Source organism: Schistocerca piceifrons, chromosome X (assembly GCF_021461385.2).
Source record: "Schistocerca piceifrons isolate TAMUIC-IGC-003096 chromosome X, iqSchPice1.1, whole genome shotgun sequence".
Lineage (NCBI taxonomy): Eukaryota > Metazoa > Arthropoda > Insecta > Orthoptera > Acrididae > Schistocerca > Schistocerca piceifrons.
In genome coordinates, this window is record NC_060149.1 from 252,830,302 (window position 1) to 252,847,422 (window position 17,121).

At 39.7% G+C, this 17,121-nt stretch overlaps 1 protein-coding gene across 3 annotated transcripts in view; it reads right to left on the reverse strand.

Moving 5' to 3' along the window:
* LOC124721784 (protein artemis-like) overlaps positions 1 to 17,121 on the reverse strand; it is a 188,763-nt gene that overhangs the window by 16,672 nt on the left and 154,970 nt on the right. For 2 of the 3 annotated variants that reach the window (XM_047246901.1, XM_047246899.1), the window contains exon 7: positions 945 to 980. In XM_047246901.1, the coding sequence (XP_047102857.1) occupies positions 945 to 980 (36 nt within the window). Of the gene's footprint in view, positions 1 to 679; positions 790 to 944; positions 981 to 17,121 lie in introns of those variants that run through there. The other variant, XM_047246900.1, reaches the window with a different exon arrangement.

Below are 17,121 nucleotides of genomic sequence, written 5' to 3' on the forward strand. Positions count from 1 at the left end.
AGCCAAAATATGAAATTCATTTTTCCAAAATTGTTTAACTAAGAAAGGTGGTACTGTGATTCTGCCTTCAGATCATCTACAAATGCCAAAATGACGGTTATCCAAACAAGTGACAGTGGAACATAAAATTAGTTAAAATTATTTAATAGAGGAAGGGTGACTAGGCCTGATGGGATACCTATGTGATTCTATATAGAGTCTGCAGCTATAACTGACACTACTGTTCACTTGATATGTCACCCATTTAACAGGTCTAAGATCCGGTTGGTTGGCAATTGGTCCATCACAGTTCACCATCAACTACCATTGTAGCTTTATGTACTCTTGCACACATCATGTGCATCAACACATCCAGCCCATTTTTAGTGCAATGTCACAACATTTAGAGAACTGTTTACAGCATGTGGTCACTTAACATAATGCTGAATTCTTAAAGCTTGAGATAACGCACAGTTCCTTGATGCTAATAATTTGTGCATTGTCAAGTACTTAATCTGCAATATAAAGTAAATTAGTCACATGTACCTTACATAGTGTCCCAGGTTTCACATATATCATCATATTTATTCCAATGTTTTTACCTACCTCATAAAAGGTAACAGGTGGAAATGGAAGTCATATGAGCCAGAAAGCAAATACTAAATTTTGATAGTATTTATAGTGTTTATTCCATGAGGTACATGATATTAATTATTTCTTAATGTAAGTACATGCCTTACTACACAATGCCACTGTGAAGTCACTATATCACTTCATATCATCCAGATATTTTTATCATTATGTTGAATGCTGTAATTTAGCAGAACAAATAAATTTATCACTCAATGCATTATAAATAGTAAACACTTCCAGTTCAAATACAACTGTGGACATGTTATTGCTAACTACTTTGGAAGTTTTGCTGAAATATAAAAAGTATCAATGAAAATTTATCTTATACTTACAGGGTTTGAAAGCAGTTCTTTCAGTATCTTCTGTACCTGTAACACAGTTCATGAATGATTAAAAACTAACCCTGAACATCTTTAGCAATCAAATTACATTGTCATCTTCAAATATTTCAAACTAAGTGAAACCTAACTCCTTGCAGTTTCCTTATTTTAATTTCGTAGGACATGATATTAAAAACTGTTTCATTGCCTTGAGAAAATCTGAATTTCTTCATTACTGTTAGAACCTACAGAAATGCAAATTGCCGTGGTGTTACAGATATTCACTGCCGTTTCACATTTTAGATAACAGGCCACTGCTTAAAATTTACACGGCATTGGTTACACGACCCCGATACACCACACAACATGATGATGATGATGATAAACTCTAAATTTATGTGCAAAACATCCCAGTACGACACTGGTGGACTGATAGTGGGGACACAAATCAGCACTGGAGGATGTAAGATTTCCACATAATCCAAGACGGTTCTTTTAACCATTAAGGTAAAGGGATGATACCTTCCAACATTTTTCTCTGGTATATGCTAATGTCAGTGGAAATTCTTTTGATTTTATGGCTGACAGTGTGCTGAAGGAGTTAAATTATTGGATAATGGGCAAGAAGGATGAAGGCTGAGACAAAGCAAGTTGGCATTTCCCATCTGTTCTAGTTACACCCCAACTACAACTAATTTTTTTCTGTCTCCAAGAGTTATTTGGTTTTCATTTTCTGTATTAGCCATATGTGATGTAGCCATGAATATATCCATTTCTTATTTAAATCAGTTTTCATTCTGTTTCATTATTACAGTTGTAGTCTCAGTTTATCTGACTGCAAAATGTAATTAGTTTTGTTTAAAACCGTGTTTACTAGAAATTATGCCAAATTAAAAATTCTACTACAGTCTGTAATGTAGAAAACCTTTTGAGTTAGGAGATGCATTCGGTGAAACTGACATCTCTCATTGTAAAGACTAGCATTCAAACTTTTCAATGAAGTTGTTAAAATTCTGTGGAATCAATTAACTTATAAATAATTAACATGAAAGTTCTGAAGTAGCCACATTTTCCATTGCAGATTTTGCCTATACCCTTGTTAGCTTCCAAACTTTGATATTATACTTTTGTTGTCATAATTTTTACAGACAAGATGACATTCTTCATTAATTGAATAAGCCATTAAGAATTTTGCATGATATACCATAATTTTCTATATGGTGTGTTCCTAATGTGAATGCACAAAATGGTACCACAAACTTTCCTAATTCGTAGATCACTGCATATTTCACAAACCAAATTCTTGTCAATATTTCTAGTCCATCCTGAGAATCAAAATATAGCCTAGCATTTTTCATATGATTGTGTAGTTTCTAAAATAAGTTTGTTCATACTTCTGTCTTTAAATAATCAGACACACTTAAAATTGGCAGTCTGCACTGAGTCCTGGTTGAGTGAGTAAATATGTAACACCTATGTTGGATCTGCTCCCTGTGCTTACTCACACATTAACTACGTACAGTCTGTTTGTGAAAATATGTTTATCAGCATCCTTGAAAACTCACTAATGTTGATGCCTAATAACTTACGAGTGTTTTCTTTAATTTACGTTGTCAATATTTGACTGCATAGTGTTGTGGATGGTAGGTGGGTCAAAAGAGCCATTGTCACTGGAACAACTGATTGTTGAGTGTAATGACTTTTGTTAAGGATTGTGCTGAGAGAAATGATGCTTTGTGTCTTTCTTTGAGGAAGTTCTGCAAGGCAGTACCTTTTCTATGATGTATGGTGTAAATATGAAGTGTTCTGTGCCATACTTATTGTTTTTCTTTTGATTACTTGTTGGACCTGTTATAGATTCTTGAACAGTGTTTCTAATAATTGTACTTCAATAACATTACAATTTATCTGATGAATTCTTTCCTACAACATTAAGAAACTAGTCGTCGTCCAAGCAATAGGACCCTAAGGATAATAAGCATGTGAGGAGATGAAACCAAAATTATGGTGGTGTGTAAATTTCTGAGCAAACACCATCCAGTGCTCATTAAGATTTGCAGCTTCCCAACTACAGACTGATGTGCTACTGAAGAGGCAATGGAGAAGAGACTATGAAAATCAGGTTGGTCGACTTAGAAGGCAGCATTCAAATGCTGAGATCAGCCTGAACCTGGATTTGAAACTCATTATATTTTGGATCCACTTCGAAGACTTATTGCAATTAAACAGCATCTCTCTTGATCATTTCATAAATGGAGAATGGTCTTTTTGAAGAATTGCAAAATGTTCCCAAGAAATTTATCAATAACCTCAGACAATAGATGGCTGGTAGGTGTACAGTAGTGTTGACTACTTGCAGTGATCAACAAATATTTTTATTTATTTATTTATTGTCCTCTGGACAGGAACTAATTGTTTCACCTGTTTATGGAGTTTTCTATGACTGCACAGTCTTTTCATGTCTTACACCAAACACATAAGGACTGCAAGAGCACACACACAGCGCAGTCAACTATGGAAGCTCTGAAGACATATAGTAACCTTGATATGAAAATTAAAAGCTTATCTTTCCTTAATGTGTGATGACTTACCTGATTTCACAATTGTTCTGACAAACATACTTTTCTACTTTCAATAGATAGATAAAAATGATGCACGTTCCACAGGCTGACTTAACTTCCCCCCATTTTTTTTGTTACAAATGTTCAATTCACTATCCATAAGTCTCTGTTACTATACAATACCTAGTGTAAGTAGCTATCCCCCTATCTGGAGCATCTCTCTTTTCAGATGCATTTATTTTTTGCATATTGCAGCACTACATACTCAAGATATAGTTTCTATGCATCTTTACTTATTTTTTACTGAAAATCTTACATTAAATCTGACTATTCATCATTCTATCCAATGTAACTGGCACACTGACACCATTTTTGTGACATTTGCATCATAATGTTGTGACATTGTGGCCCTCATCCACCTTTTGACTCATCCATAAACCAGCCTGATACATCTAGTGGAAACAAGTGGAAGGGAAAGAATTTTAGCTGCACAAGATGAGGGGGGGGGGGGGGAGAGAGAGAGAGAGAGAGAGAGAGAGAGAGAGAGAGAGAGAGAGAGAGAGAGAGAGAGAGAAAGGGCTGTGAAGAAGGGGAGAAACAGTGTGAGGCAAGGTCAGAAGGAGTCTGGCTTCTGTCAGAGCAACATAACACCCAGAAACACAGGAGGGAGGTGAAGAGCATGATGGACAGTAGAAGACTGCCCATTGCCTTCACCAGCTGAAACAAGCAAGGACCTGATTGTAGTCATGAAGCTGGTGATCCCAAATGCTGCTTCTGTCAGGGCCAAATCCATTAACTTTAACCACTCTGTAGTAAAATTGAATTAGACTATTAGAATACATTATTGTTGCTGCGGTCAGACAGAGGATTTGTTTGATGCAGCTCTCCATTATAGTCTATCCTGTGTAAGCCTCATTTCTGCATAGATACTACAACCTACCTCCATTTCAATGTGCTTACTGCATCCAAGTTTTACAATTTTTACTGTATCCAAGCTTTTACAATTTTTAACCCTCACACTTCCTTCTATTACCAAATTGACAATTTCTTGACATCTTAGGATGTTTCCTATTCACTGATCCCTTCTATCAGTCAAATTGTGCCATAAATTTCTGCTTTCCCTCCAATGCAGTTCAGTACCACCTCACAGTTATTCAACCTATCCAGTTAATTTTCAACATTCACCAGTAGCATCATATTTCAAAAGCTTCCACTCTATCCTTGCCTGAACTGTTTGTCATCCACATTTCACTTCTGTACAAAGCTACACCCCATACAAATATCTTCAGCAAATCTCTGCTAACATTTAAATTTATATTAGATCTTAGCAAATTCCTGTTTTTGGACATGCTTTTCTTGCTATTGCTAGTCTGAATTTTATATCTTCCCTACTTTGGCCATCATCAAGTTATTTTGCTGTTCAAATAGCAAAACTCAGACTACTTTTAGTAACTTATTTACTAATCTAATTATATCAGTATAACTTGATTTAAGTCAGCTACATTCTGTTACCCATACTTTACCTTTGTTGATATTCCTGTTTCAAGGCACTATCCATTCTGTTCAACTGCTCATCTAACTCTTTTGCTACCTCTGATAGAATTACAATGTCATCAGCAAACCATAAGGTTTTTTAATCACACCATGCACACTTTCACAGCTGTTATTTTTGTCCTTGGCGATTTTTCTTTCGTGGGCATTCGACCACAGTCCAGGGCATGTTTCTCTGCCTAATATTTTGTCTTCCAATGCTGGAGATATCACCAGAAGTTACAAAAGCTCAGATAGCTATTTCAAGCTCAGCAAGCTGAACTGTTTAGACATATCCAAGCAACAGTCAGTTCATGACATTGTGAGACTGCTGTGCCTAAAGTCACTGAGTCACACCAATGGGTCCTATGGAGCTTGCATTGGGGAAGAGTTGGCACTCCAGAAACACCCTTATAACAAAATTTTTGGGGTTGAAGACTGTTGTGAATGTACTAATTGAATGCTACTCTTAATTCAGCTCTAACATTCATGGTAGCAAAAAAATTTTTTCTTGCCACAGTTCCCTACGGTAGTTGTTGCATGCTATACCTAATACAATGGTAGCTAACTAACTTTTCTGTCTCTTGAGAATCTACAATCTCATAAGTATAACTGATAGTAATGTTTCTAGACACACTGTTACTGGTTGTAGTTCTCCACGAATAGTGACTATGACAACTAAATCAGAAGTGATCTTCAGAGTACTGTACTGAGCTAACTGCCAGCACTGAAAGTAACTGTCCAATTTATGGTGCAGAGTGTTCTCTCTCTCTCTCTCTCTCTCTCTCTCTCTCTCTCTCTCTCTCTCTCTCTCTCTCTCTCCTGCCCCGCCCGTGTGTGTGTGTGTGTGTGTGTGTGTGTGTCATATTTTTAGCCCATTGGTGGAAGAATATTCATGTTCGCTCATACACGGCTCAATTGAAGTAGTGCGCAGCTGACAGCAATCATCTACTGGCTGTCCATAGTGTCTGTGGATGTACATGGTGTGCTGGAAGAAGTGGCACAAGAGCAGGAAGAGATTTGCATTTCAGAAAGGTGGCACCCTTTTGCAGTATGTCATGTATTACTTGCTTGATACACAAGAAAGGTAACTTCATTTCTATAGCTGCCCACTGGATCTATAATTGCATAGAGGCAACGCTGCTCCAAGAATGCACATATCACATGTGACATGACCTGGCTGCTGTGAACTGTAAAATAGTGGAGCTACACATTTTCCTTAGTAATAAATTGTGTTACGATATTTGTGACAAGATCGATAGTTTAATGTACCAAACCACTGAACTATATCCTGCAATTTCAATTAATAAAGAGAAGAAGAGAATTGGTAGTTTGCAAAAGATGAGAGTGACTTTCCTACCTTCAGATAGGGGTCATAATGTCATTATTTAGCAGGACAGGGTTCTGTCTAATAATGTTATAGATGTGCTTGCCAAAGGAGGAAACTATGGGACAGTATCATCTTGAATACCAACAGAGGACACTGTTGCTAATATCAAAGCTGGAATCCGTTTTTTACCTCAACCAGCTACAGATGAAGTATGCATGCAATCAGCCTGGATATTGCTTAGGAGCAAACCACCCAGAACAATCTTAATGAAACAAGATATGTAAGCTCTCAGATTTAGATTCTGATCAAAACATTCTAATTATTCCAGCAGGTAAGAGGAATGCCAGAGAGAAGACTACTGAGTGAGGTTAGGGACATATTTAAAACAGGAAGATACGAGGAACTTGAGAGAGATGCCACAACTTATGTTCTTAAGATCATGAATGAGCTCATAAAATCAGATGTGTTGCCATCATGATTGTGTGGTTTACCAAAAATTCAAAAACCTGGCATCTGCTATGACCTATTGTTAGCACTACTGACTGTCCACAACCCATGGGACTGCCAAACATTTGGCCACTCTCTTACAGCCATTTATAGGAAAAATGGAAACTTATATTAAAGATTCCAGTCATTTTATCAAAAAATTAAAATCCTTCAATTAGAGTCAAACAGCTGTTACTGTCAGTTTTGATTTTGTATTGCTGTTCAATATAATTCCTCTTAATGAGGTGCCTTCTGCATTCCGTATGTGCTCAATAGGATTTAAGTCAGGGGAACGGATGCCCAGTCAATTTACCTAATACACTCTTGTTCCAAGAGCGCTTCCACATATGCAGTTCGATGCAGTCACATATTTTCATCCATAAAAATGACGTCAGGACCAAATGCACAATATGATTCTGGACATATCCTCAGATGGCAAGAAGTGGGAACACATCATACACCCAAGAACACTGTCAATCATCATCACATCACTTTGGTGGTCTGGATGTCATGGCAAGGTGTTGCAAATGTTGCATGGTGATACTGAACTCCAACTGTTTGAACACAGTACACTCACTAGTAAACATTATTGTGACACTGTACTCCTTTCCCACGTGCATTTTTTCGGGGGTGCATTTTGCCCCGACCTCATTTTTATGTGAGACAGTGCAGAACTGCAATGAACTGTGCAAGTGGAGGAGCTCTTAGAATCAGCAAACACACTGCTCTGCCCATTCCCCGCCTTGAAGCCCATAAAGTGTGTGTGGGATGCAGAGGAGAGATGTATTGCAGCACGTCCACATGCACCGATGACCATCCAGCAGTTATCAACTGTTTATATTTTTGTCTCAGAAACACATAAAACACAATTTATACAATTGTTGACAGACCAACACAGTTTATATAATCATTGACCAAAATTTGGCCACTTCCAGTGCATTTTCTGTTGCCTGGTGAAGCTTGTTATCTGTGAAGGTGGCTGGACACAGTTGACACTGAAGCATATGTTGAATGGTCTGTTCTTCCCCGCAGCAACACTGAGTTTTGTTTTTTTCGACGTACCCTCATTTTGCCAGGTAATCCATGAGCTGCCTATTCCTGACCTCAACCTGTTCAAGGACTTCCAGATTGGCTGATTCTCATCATGACCAGAGGGTAAAGATTCTGAAAATCTTTTCCAACCGGGAGGGTGGTATACCACAATCCTCCATAGTTGCAGCCTGGCTTCTTAATCAGTGGCTGTTAGTTGCTCTGATGTTGTGAGGAAACTTTTCCTTGATGTTAGTCATTGTGGGTAGGGTTGTTGTCCATGCACGGGACAAGTTTTTTCCTGCTCCAGTTTTGTTCTTTCCCTTTTTGCTACTATTTCTCTTCGAACAGGAGGTGGTGCAATTCCTGCAAGATGGTAGAGCCATACAACTGGAGTTTACTTCAAGGAGCCTGTTATAAATCTGCATGTGTCATTTAGGGCAGTACCTAACTGTCAGCCATATGCTGACATATACCAAACAGGACAGGCATCCCCTGCAGTGGAGTAGCATAGTGCCATTGCAGAAGTTCAGAAGGTTTCAGCTTGACTGCCCACTCATTTTCACTCTGCCTTTAACCCAGCCTTCACGTCTAAACACTGTGAGGAGTTGCCAGGAATAACATATGTTTCAGATTCCACATTAAACTACAGGTACTATAGGTCCCCTTACCAAGGTTAGATAACTAGTATATTAGGGACACACAAGTCACTGAAGTGGTGTCCAATTGAAAAACTTGCAGCCATTCACAGAGGCACACTAAATTACTATTATTATCATCATGCTAAAGAATCACGTGATCACCTCCACAAGTGGTTCCACTGGGGAATCTAAGAGCATTAATTTTTGCCATACAGCTGGGTTTCAGCATATGTGTAGGCGGTATGTCAACTCATCATCAAGCAACGGACTCAGGCATCAGCACCGCTGAACCATTTACAAAAATTTCTTAGGAAAGCTGTTCTGAAAGTTTTTAACCACAAGCCTGACTACAATGGTATTATTTCAGTTTGAAAGAGTGTTGGTTTCTCAACTTAGAGAGAGAGAGAGAGAGAGAGAGAGAGAGAGAGAGAGAGAGGGAGGAGGGCAGTGGGTACTTAATGACAAGGTTATCAATGCCTAGCTGTTGAACAGAAAACCAGGGAAATAGAACATTACAGGTACCAGGCAGAGCTACTACATGCCAAAAGCAGCAAGTCGTAGGGTAACTTGAGGAAGTTAACACTATATCAAATGTACCCTCTCTTTCTATCAACACTGCAATAGCAAATTTGATAGTATGCGATCTGAGACTTTCCCACTGCATATGATTCTTCCAAGGTTCTCGGGTGTACTGCTGGATTGAATCGAATGTCCACGATATTCTGGCTAGCAACCGTTCTGCCATCCTCAGGTGGTACTGATAGAATGAGGGGTCTCCTACAGGTTCAGAGTTCTGGCCTCACAGGCTCTGTGCTATGCTCCATGGTGGGGGGGACAATGTGTGGCTTTGATGGTTTGGGGGGGGGGGGGGGGGGGGGGAACCTCAGATGTCTACCAGTTGCCATCTGAATTGCACCTTACGTGCAAATGTTGCAATTTTTTTTTTTTATTTTGCTAGGTACTGACTGCCATGCCTTACTTAATTGGAAACCTGTGTACCTTTTTATTAAATTATCCATCCCTGTATTTCAATAATCACACTATTTGGGACTCCATTTTTAAAGAAGCTATCGTAATGTGTGCGACAGATAATTTAATAAAGAGAGACACAGGTTTCCAACTAAGTAAGGCATGGCAGTCAATACTTAGTTCAGTCAAAGAAAATCTTAATATCTGCATGCAAGAGGCAATGCAGATGGCAGCTGGTAGACAACTGATGATCGCCCCAATGCTGCACCCACACATCTCTCCACCACCAAGCATGGCAGGGAGCCCGCAAGGCTTGGGACCCACAGTTATATATACTGGGAGTGCACTGCAGAGCCCTCATTCCATCAGTACCACCTGATGATGACTGAATGGTTGTTCACCAAAATATCGTGGACATTCAATGATTGCATCGGGCAGTACACCAAACTACCTTGGAAGCAAATTTGATAATGCCTTTTTCTAGCAAGGCAACAGAGGACCTAGCTGCATTTAGCTATCACCAAGTTCGGCGATTGGTCTGATGAAACATGCTCTCATACAGTCAATATGTGATTGATTGGAGAGGTTAAGCAATATGTTACTTACCATGAGTTAGCTGAGGGGTTACAACAGTGGTATCTTAAGCAGAATAGTACTCACTTCTTTAGGGAGAAATTGAATACATTAAGACAGAAGTTTAACAAGTCCACTGAATGATTGTCGGTTAGAATATGAAAGATCAATGTCCAAACGTATGAGTAAATGCAGAATTAAGAAGTCAATACAATGTTACACTATGAAGCTGAGAATAGGGCTCTCGACGTATTTTTGTACGGCATTACCGCTTAAATGTCAGGTAGGGTTAGGATAGGGGATCATCCTGATTTGGCTATAGCTACTACGATGACCACATGGTTAGAAGAAATAGATGTAACAACTAAAGGTCATGGTGACTGTCATGTATTTGCTTCAGTAATAAAATGTGACAGGCGTGGACATGAGGGCCATTTGCAACAACACTGTCACCAAAAGGAGGAGATTAGTGTTTAACGTTCCGTCAACAACGAGGTCATTAGAGACGGAGCACAAGCTCGGATTAGGGAAGGATTGGGAAGGAAATCGGCCGTGCCCTTCCAAAGGAACCATCCCGGCATTCCCCTGAAATGCTTTAGGGAAACCATGAAGAACCTAAATCAGGATGGCCGGAGACAGGTTTGAACCATTGTTTTCCCGAATGTGAGTCCAGTGTGCTAACCACTGTGCCACCCCACTCAGTATTGTCACCAAGCAGAGGGCTACAAGTGTGGAGTGCAGGAATAAGAAACAGGAAAATTGGTATCAGCAAAAGCATTCATTAAACACCAATGGGAACATATCAGCTGTCGGAAAACATTCCCAATAAAGTGTAGTACTGCACGAGTAAATGCAAAGATGGAATGCTGGTTGTGGAGTTTGATTGGTAACAAGGAACATAGGTTTTTAATAGATACAGGAGGGCATATTATCGGTCATTGTGCTAGATCTCTTGGGTAGAAGGAGACTAGGATCAGCACATTACAGGTTACGTAAGGTTGGTGATAATGATAAGTTAATTGGGGAAACACTGCTGACATTTATCATTGGAGCTAAGATTTTTTTCAAGCACACGGAGGTATTGCCATGGATTAGTGAAGGGTGTTCTGCAATTCTTGGGACTGGTTTTCTTACTAAATGACATGACAGTATCAATCTTTCATGGCATGCAGTTGAGCTTGGAGGGGCCGTTTCCACGTGATGAAACTGGTGCTGTATCGTGGAGACGCTTGATAACTTGTATCGTGGAGACGCTTGATAAATTGTATCGTGGAGATGCTTGATAACTTTGGCAGATGCAAATACTTCTCCACAACAGATTTGCAGAGAGGCTACCACCAGATGGAGGAAGTGCCAGAGGATAGACCTATAACAGCTTTCACCACCATATAGGGCATTTTCAGTATCACAGACTCTGAAATGTGGCTAGTGCATTTTTAAGCCGAAATCGAAGAGTGCTAGATGGGGGTTTTACAAGGCATAACACCTAAAACATGTGTGGTATGTCTCGATGATATTATGGTTTATTATCCAAGACATGAGCAAACATGTAAAATGGTCGGAGCAAGTATTCAGTAGACTATGGGCAGTACATCTTATGCTAAGTATTGAGATATGTACTTTTGCACAGACTCATGTCAAGTACTTGGGGCCATGTTATTAGTGAAGAGGGTATATGACCTGATCCTCATTTAGTGTCAGCAGTCTCTGAATTTTCAGCCCCTCAAACAACAAAACAGTTACAATCTTTTCTGGCCTCTGTAACTACTGCTAAAAATTTGGGGCAAATTTAATAGCCATTAAATAATTTCCTGAAAAATGGTATTAAATTTGCATGGTTGATGGACTGTGAGTGTGTCTTTCATGCACTGAAAAAAAGCATTAATTGGAGATGCGACACTGGTGTTTCCCGATTTTGACAAAGAATTAAGCCTTTCTTGTGATGCTAGCAATAGCACTCTTGACTGCATTCTCAGTCAGAATATCAGTGGTAAACAGCACCCTGTAGTATAAGCATCTCGACAGCTAAACAGAGCAGAATGCAATTACTCTGCCACAGAAGAGGAAATGTTAGCTATGATCTATAGGATCACTTACTTTCAATGTCACTTGTATGGACAGAAATTCAAAGTTGTAACAGACCACACTTCGTTGAAATGGCTATTGGCTTTCAAGAATCCCTGTATCAAGCAGGTCAAAAAGATGAGCTTTTAATTTATGGCCATGAAATCACTCATAAACCTGGAAAGAAACACACGAACATTGGTACTTTGAGGCACAAGGTCACAGTGCTACAAGCACTTGGGAAAAGTGTGAACGACTGGCAGAGAGCAGAGGCAAATAATGCAGACTGTCAGCCATTGAGGTCACAGTTACAGTTCATAATACATAGAGCATCCTACGCAGTCAACAACATGCCGACCACACACAGTTGTTCTGTTGCCACTGACAAAATTAAATACTGCAACAGGCACATGGCCATGACAGGGTCATGGTGGTCAAAGAGTGACAAATATAAGGGTAGCCAAAAAGTTTTGGTGGCGAATGACAAAATATGATGTGGATCAGTATGTTCAGAACTGTATACCATGCGTGCAGAGGGACGATTTCAGCCACAGAAGAATTCCTCTTCGAAGATTGCCAGAGGCATCAAAACCCTCTGAAATGACAGGACCTGATATTTTATGCCCATTTAACAGAACCCCTGCTAGTGATAAGTTGTTGTGGTCTTCAGTCCCGAGACTGGTTTGATGCAGCTCTCCATGCTACTCTATCCTGTGCAAGCTTCTTCATCTCCCAGTACCTACTGCAACCTACATCCTTCTGAATCTGTTTCGTGTATTCATCTCTTGGTCTCCCTCTACGATTTTTACCCTCCACGCTGCCCTCCAATACTAAATTGGTGATCCCTTGGTGCCTCAGAACATGTCCTATCAACCGATCCCTTCTTCTACTCAAGTTGTACAACAAACTTTCTCCTCCCCAACCCTATTCAATACCTCCTCATTAGTTATATGATCTACCCATCTAATCTTCAGCATTCTTCTGTAGCACCAGATTTTGAAAGCTTCTATTCTCTTCTTGTCTAAACTATTTATCGTCCACAATTCACTTCCATACATAGCTACACTCCATATAAATACTTTCAGAAATGACTTCCTGACATTTAAATCTATACTCGATGTTAACAAATTTCTCTTCTGCAGAAACGCTTTCCTTGCCATTGCCAGTCTGCATTTTATATCCTCTCTACTTCGACCGCCATCAGTTATTTTGCTCCCCAAATAGCAAAACTCCTTTACTACTTTAAGTGTCTCATTTCCTAATCTAATTCCCTCAGCATCACCCGACTTAATTCGACTACATTCCGTTATCCTCGTTTTGCTTTTGTTGATGTTCATCTTATATCCTCCTTTCAAGACACTATCCATTCCATTCAACTGCTCTTCCTAGTCCTTTGCTGTCTTTGACAGAATTACAATGTCATCAGCGAACCTCAAAGTTTTTATTTCTTCCCCATGGATTTCAGTACCTACTCCGAATTTTTCTTTTGTTTCCTTCACAAACATATTCTCTCCCTGTTCCACTCTCAAACAGAACGAGGGAAAAATGACTGCCTATATGCCTCTGTACGAGCCCTAATCTCTCTTATCTTTGTGGTCTTTCCACGAAATGTAAGTTGGCGGCAGTAAAACTGTACTGCAGTCAGCCTCAAATGCTGCTTCTCTAAATTTCCTCAGTAGCGATTCACTAAAAGAATGCCTCCTTTCCTCTAGAGACCCCCACCCGAGTTCCTGAAGCATTTCTGTAACACTCGCGTGATCATCAAACCTACCAGTAACAAATCTAGCAGCCCGCCTCTGAATTGCTTCTATGTCCTCCCTCAATCTGACCCAATAGGGATCCCAAAGGCTCGAGCAGTACTCAAGAATAGGTCGTATTAGTGTTTTATAAGCGGTCTCCTTTACAGATGAACCACATCTTCCCAAAATTCTACCAATGAACCGAAGATGACTATCTGCCTTCCCCACAACTGCCATTACATGCTTGTCCCACTTCATATCGCTCTGCAATGTTACGCCCAAATATTTAATCGACGTGAATGTGTCAAGCGCTACACTACTAATGGAGTATTCCAAGATTACAGGATTCTTTTTCCTATTCATCTGCATTAATATACATTTATCTATATTTAGAGTTAGCTGCCATTCTTTACACCAATCACAAATTCTGTCCAAGTCATCTTGTATCCTCCTACAGTCACTCAATGACAACACCTTCCCGTACACCACAGCATCATCAGCAAACAGCCGCGCATTTCTATCCACCCTATCCAAAAGATCATTTATGTAGATAGAAAACAACAGCGGACCTACCACACTTCCCTGGGGCACTCCAGATGATACCTTCACCTCCAATGAACACTCACTATCAAGGACAATGTACTGGGTTCTATTACTTAAGAAGTCTTCAAGCCACTCACATACTTGGGAACCAATCCCATATGCTCGTACCTTAGTTAGGAGTCTGCAGTGGGGCACTGAGTCAAACGCTTTCCGGAGGTCAAGGAATATGGCATCTGTCTGATACCCTTCATCCATGGTTTGCAAGATATCATGTGAAAAAAGGGCGAGTTGCGTTTTGCAGGAGCGATGCTTTCTAAAGCCGTGCTGATGCATGGACAGCAACTTCTCTGTCTCAAGGAAATTCATCGTATTCGAACTGAGAATACGTTCGAGAATCCTGCAACAAACCGATGTTAAGGATATTGGTCTGTAATTTTGAGGATCCGTCCTTCTACCCTTCTTATATACAGGCGTCACCTGCGCTTTTTTCCAGTCACTTGGGACTTTACATTGGGCAAGAGATTCGCGATAAATGCAAGCTAAGTAAGGAGCCAATGCAGTAGAGTACTCTCTGTAAAACCGAATTGGAATCCCACCAGGACCTGGCAATTTATTTATTTTCAACCCATTCAGCTGCTTCACAGCCCCAGGGATGTCTATCACTATGTCATCCATACAGGAATCTGTACGAGACTCAAGCGGCGGTATGTTTGTACGATCCTCCTGCATGAGATTTCTCAAATGCTAAATGTAAAATTTCAGCTTTCGTTTTGCTGTCTTCCATTGCCAGGCCAGACTGATCAGTGAGTGACTGGATGGAAGCCTTCGACCCGCTTACCGATTTTACGTGAGACCAGAATTTCCTTGTGTTTTCAGCAAGATCTTTTGCTAAGACATGATGGTGGTTGCGGTTGTACGCTTCGCGCATCGCTCTTTTTACAGCAGCACGAATCTCTACTAACTTTTGCCTGTCATTCTCCTGACCTTTCTTGTACCGCGAGTGCAACTGCCTTTGCTTCCTGAGCATTCTCCGAATTGCGCTGTTAAACCACGGTGGGTCTTTTCCATCCGTAACCCACTTTTTCGGCACATACTTGTGTAATGCGTGATTTACAATGTGTTTAAAATTTGCCCATAATTCTTCAACGTCCATCATACTGGAAGTAAATGAAGTCGATTCATTTGCTAAGTGGGATGCTAACAACTGCTTATCTGCTCTTTCTAGTAAGAATACTCTCCTAGCCTTCTTGACCGACTTTTTAACTTTTGTAACCATAGTCGTAATGACAACATCATGATCACTAATCCCTGTCACAACACTGACACCGTCGATAAGGTCTGGTCTGTTCATGGCTACCAGATCTAAAATATTTCCATTACTCGTTGGCTGACGATTTAGCTGCCCAAGACAGTTTTCGGATAATGTGTTCAAAAGCAATTCACAGGACGGCTTGTCTGTACCACCTGTAATGAATCCATACACATCCCAGTCTATACTAGGTAGGTTGAAGTCGCCTCCGACTAATATAGCATGATCCGGGTACTTCTGTGATACAGAATGTAGACTCCCTTTGAATGATTCTAGAACTGTCACGGTGGAACCTGGTGGCCAGTAATAACACCCCACAATTAACTTTATTTCCCCTAGCCCTGTTAAACGTGTACAGTTAACTTCACAATCCCACTCTACTTCGACCTCAGGAGATACAATATTTTTGTCAACTGCAATGAAGACACCACCTCCTATGGTGTCTAACCTGTCTTTCCGATACACGTTCCAACCTCTCACTAAATATTTCAGAACTTCCTATCTCAGGGTTCAGCCAGGTCTCAGTCCCGAGAATAATTTGCACGCCACACACTTCCTAAATACAGATTGGGGTACATATTTCCAATTTGTGGCTAGTGTAAAATTCCAAGGTACACACCAATGCTGGTCTTTCCCTATAGTTAGCTGCATGTTCTGTAGATCATTTGAACACTTTGTTTATAAAAATTTTGTGGAACAAGTCAGTTTACAGGATTGTAAAATCGATATGTATACATGATTGGTGCTAACATTAATAAACACACTGTTTTGTTTAGTCATACTCACACAACACCACTTCAAACCAATTTTTTCAACTGGCTATCAGTTTTTAAATAGTAATTCATCAATGGAACAGAAGGAGTTGTGCAGGAGAAACAATTTTAAGTTTTAAATCAATGACCAAAAATTTTTTTGCTGCATATTGAAACCCTTTCAAACTGATGGATGCTTTACGATGAATTTCATTAGCAGATATATGCATTGTGCTGGCACAGTTAAAATGCCTATCTCCTTGAAGATGTACCTAAATGACATTTGTGGGTAACCACCACATATTATGTTTACTGCTTGCTTTTGTGCAATCAAATTTTCTTTAAAAATGATGAGTTACCCCAGAAAATTATTCAATAAGACATTGAGTGGAAATATACAAAATATGTCAGGAGATTATTTTGTCTGTTTTTAAGATTATGAATTATACAAAGATCAAAAGTAGCAGAACTTTTTGTTTCAGAAGCTCACTAATATCCTTCTTGCAGTTGAAGTTTTCATCGATGTATACACCCAAAAATTTGGAGCATTCTACTCTACTTAATGACTCCTGTTCATGTGCTACATCAATTGTTGGTATGACTATTTGTTGTACAGAACTGAATATATCATGTTTTTTTCATTATTTATGGAGAGTCTCTGAG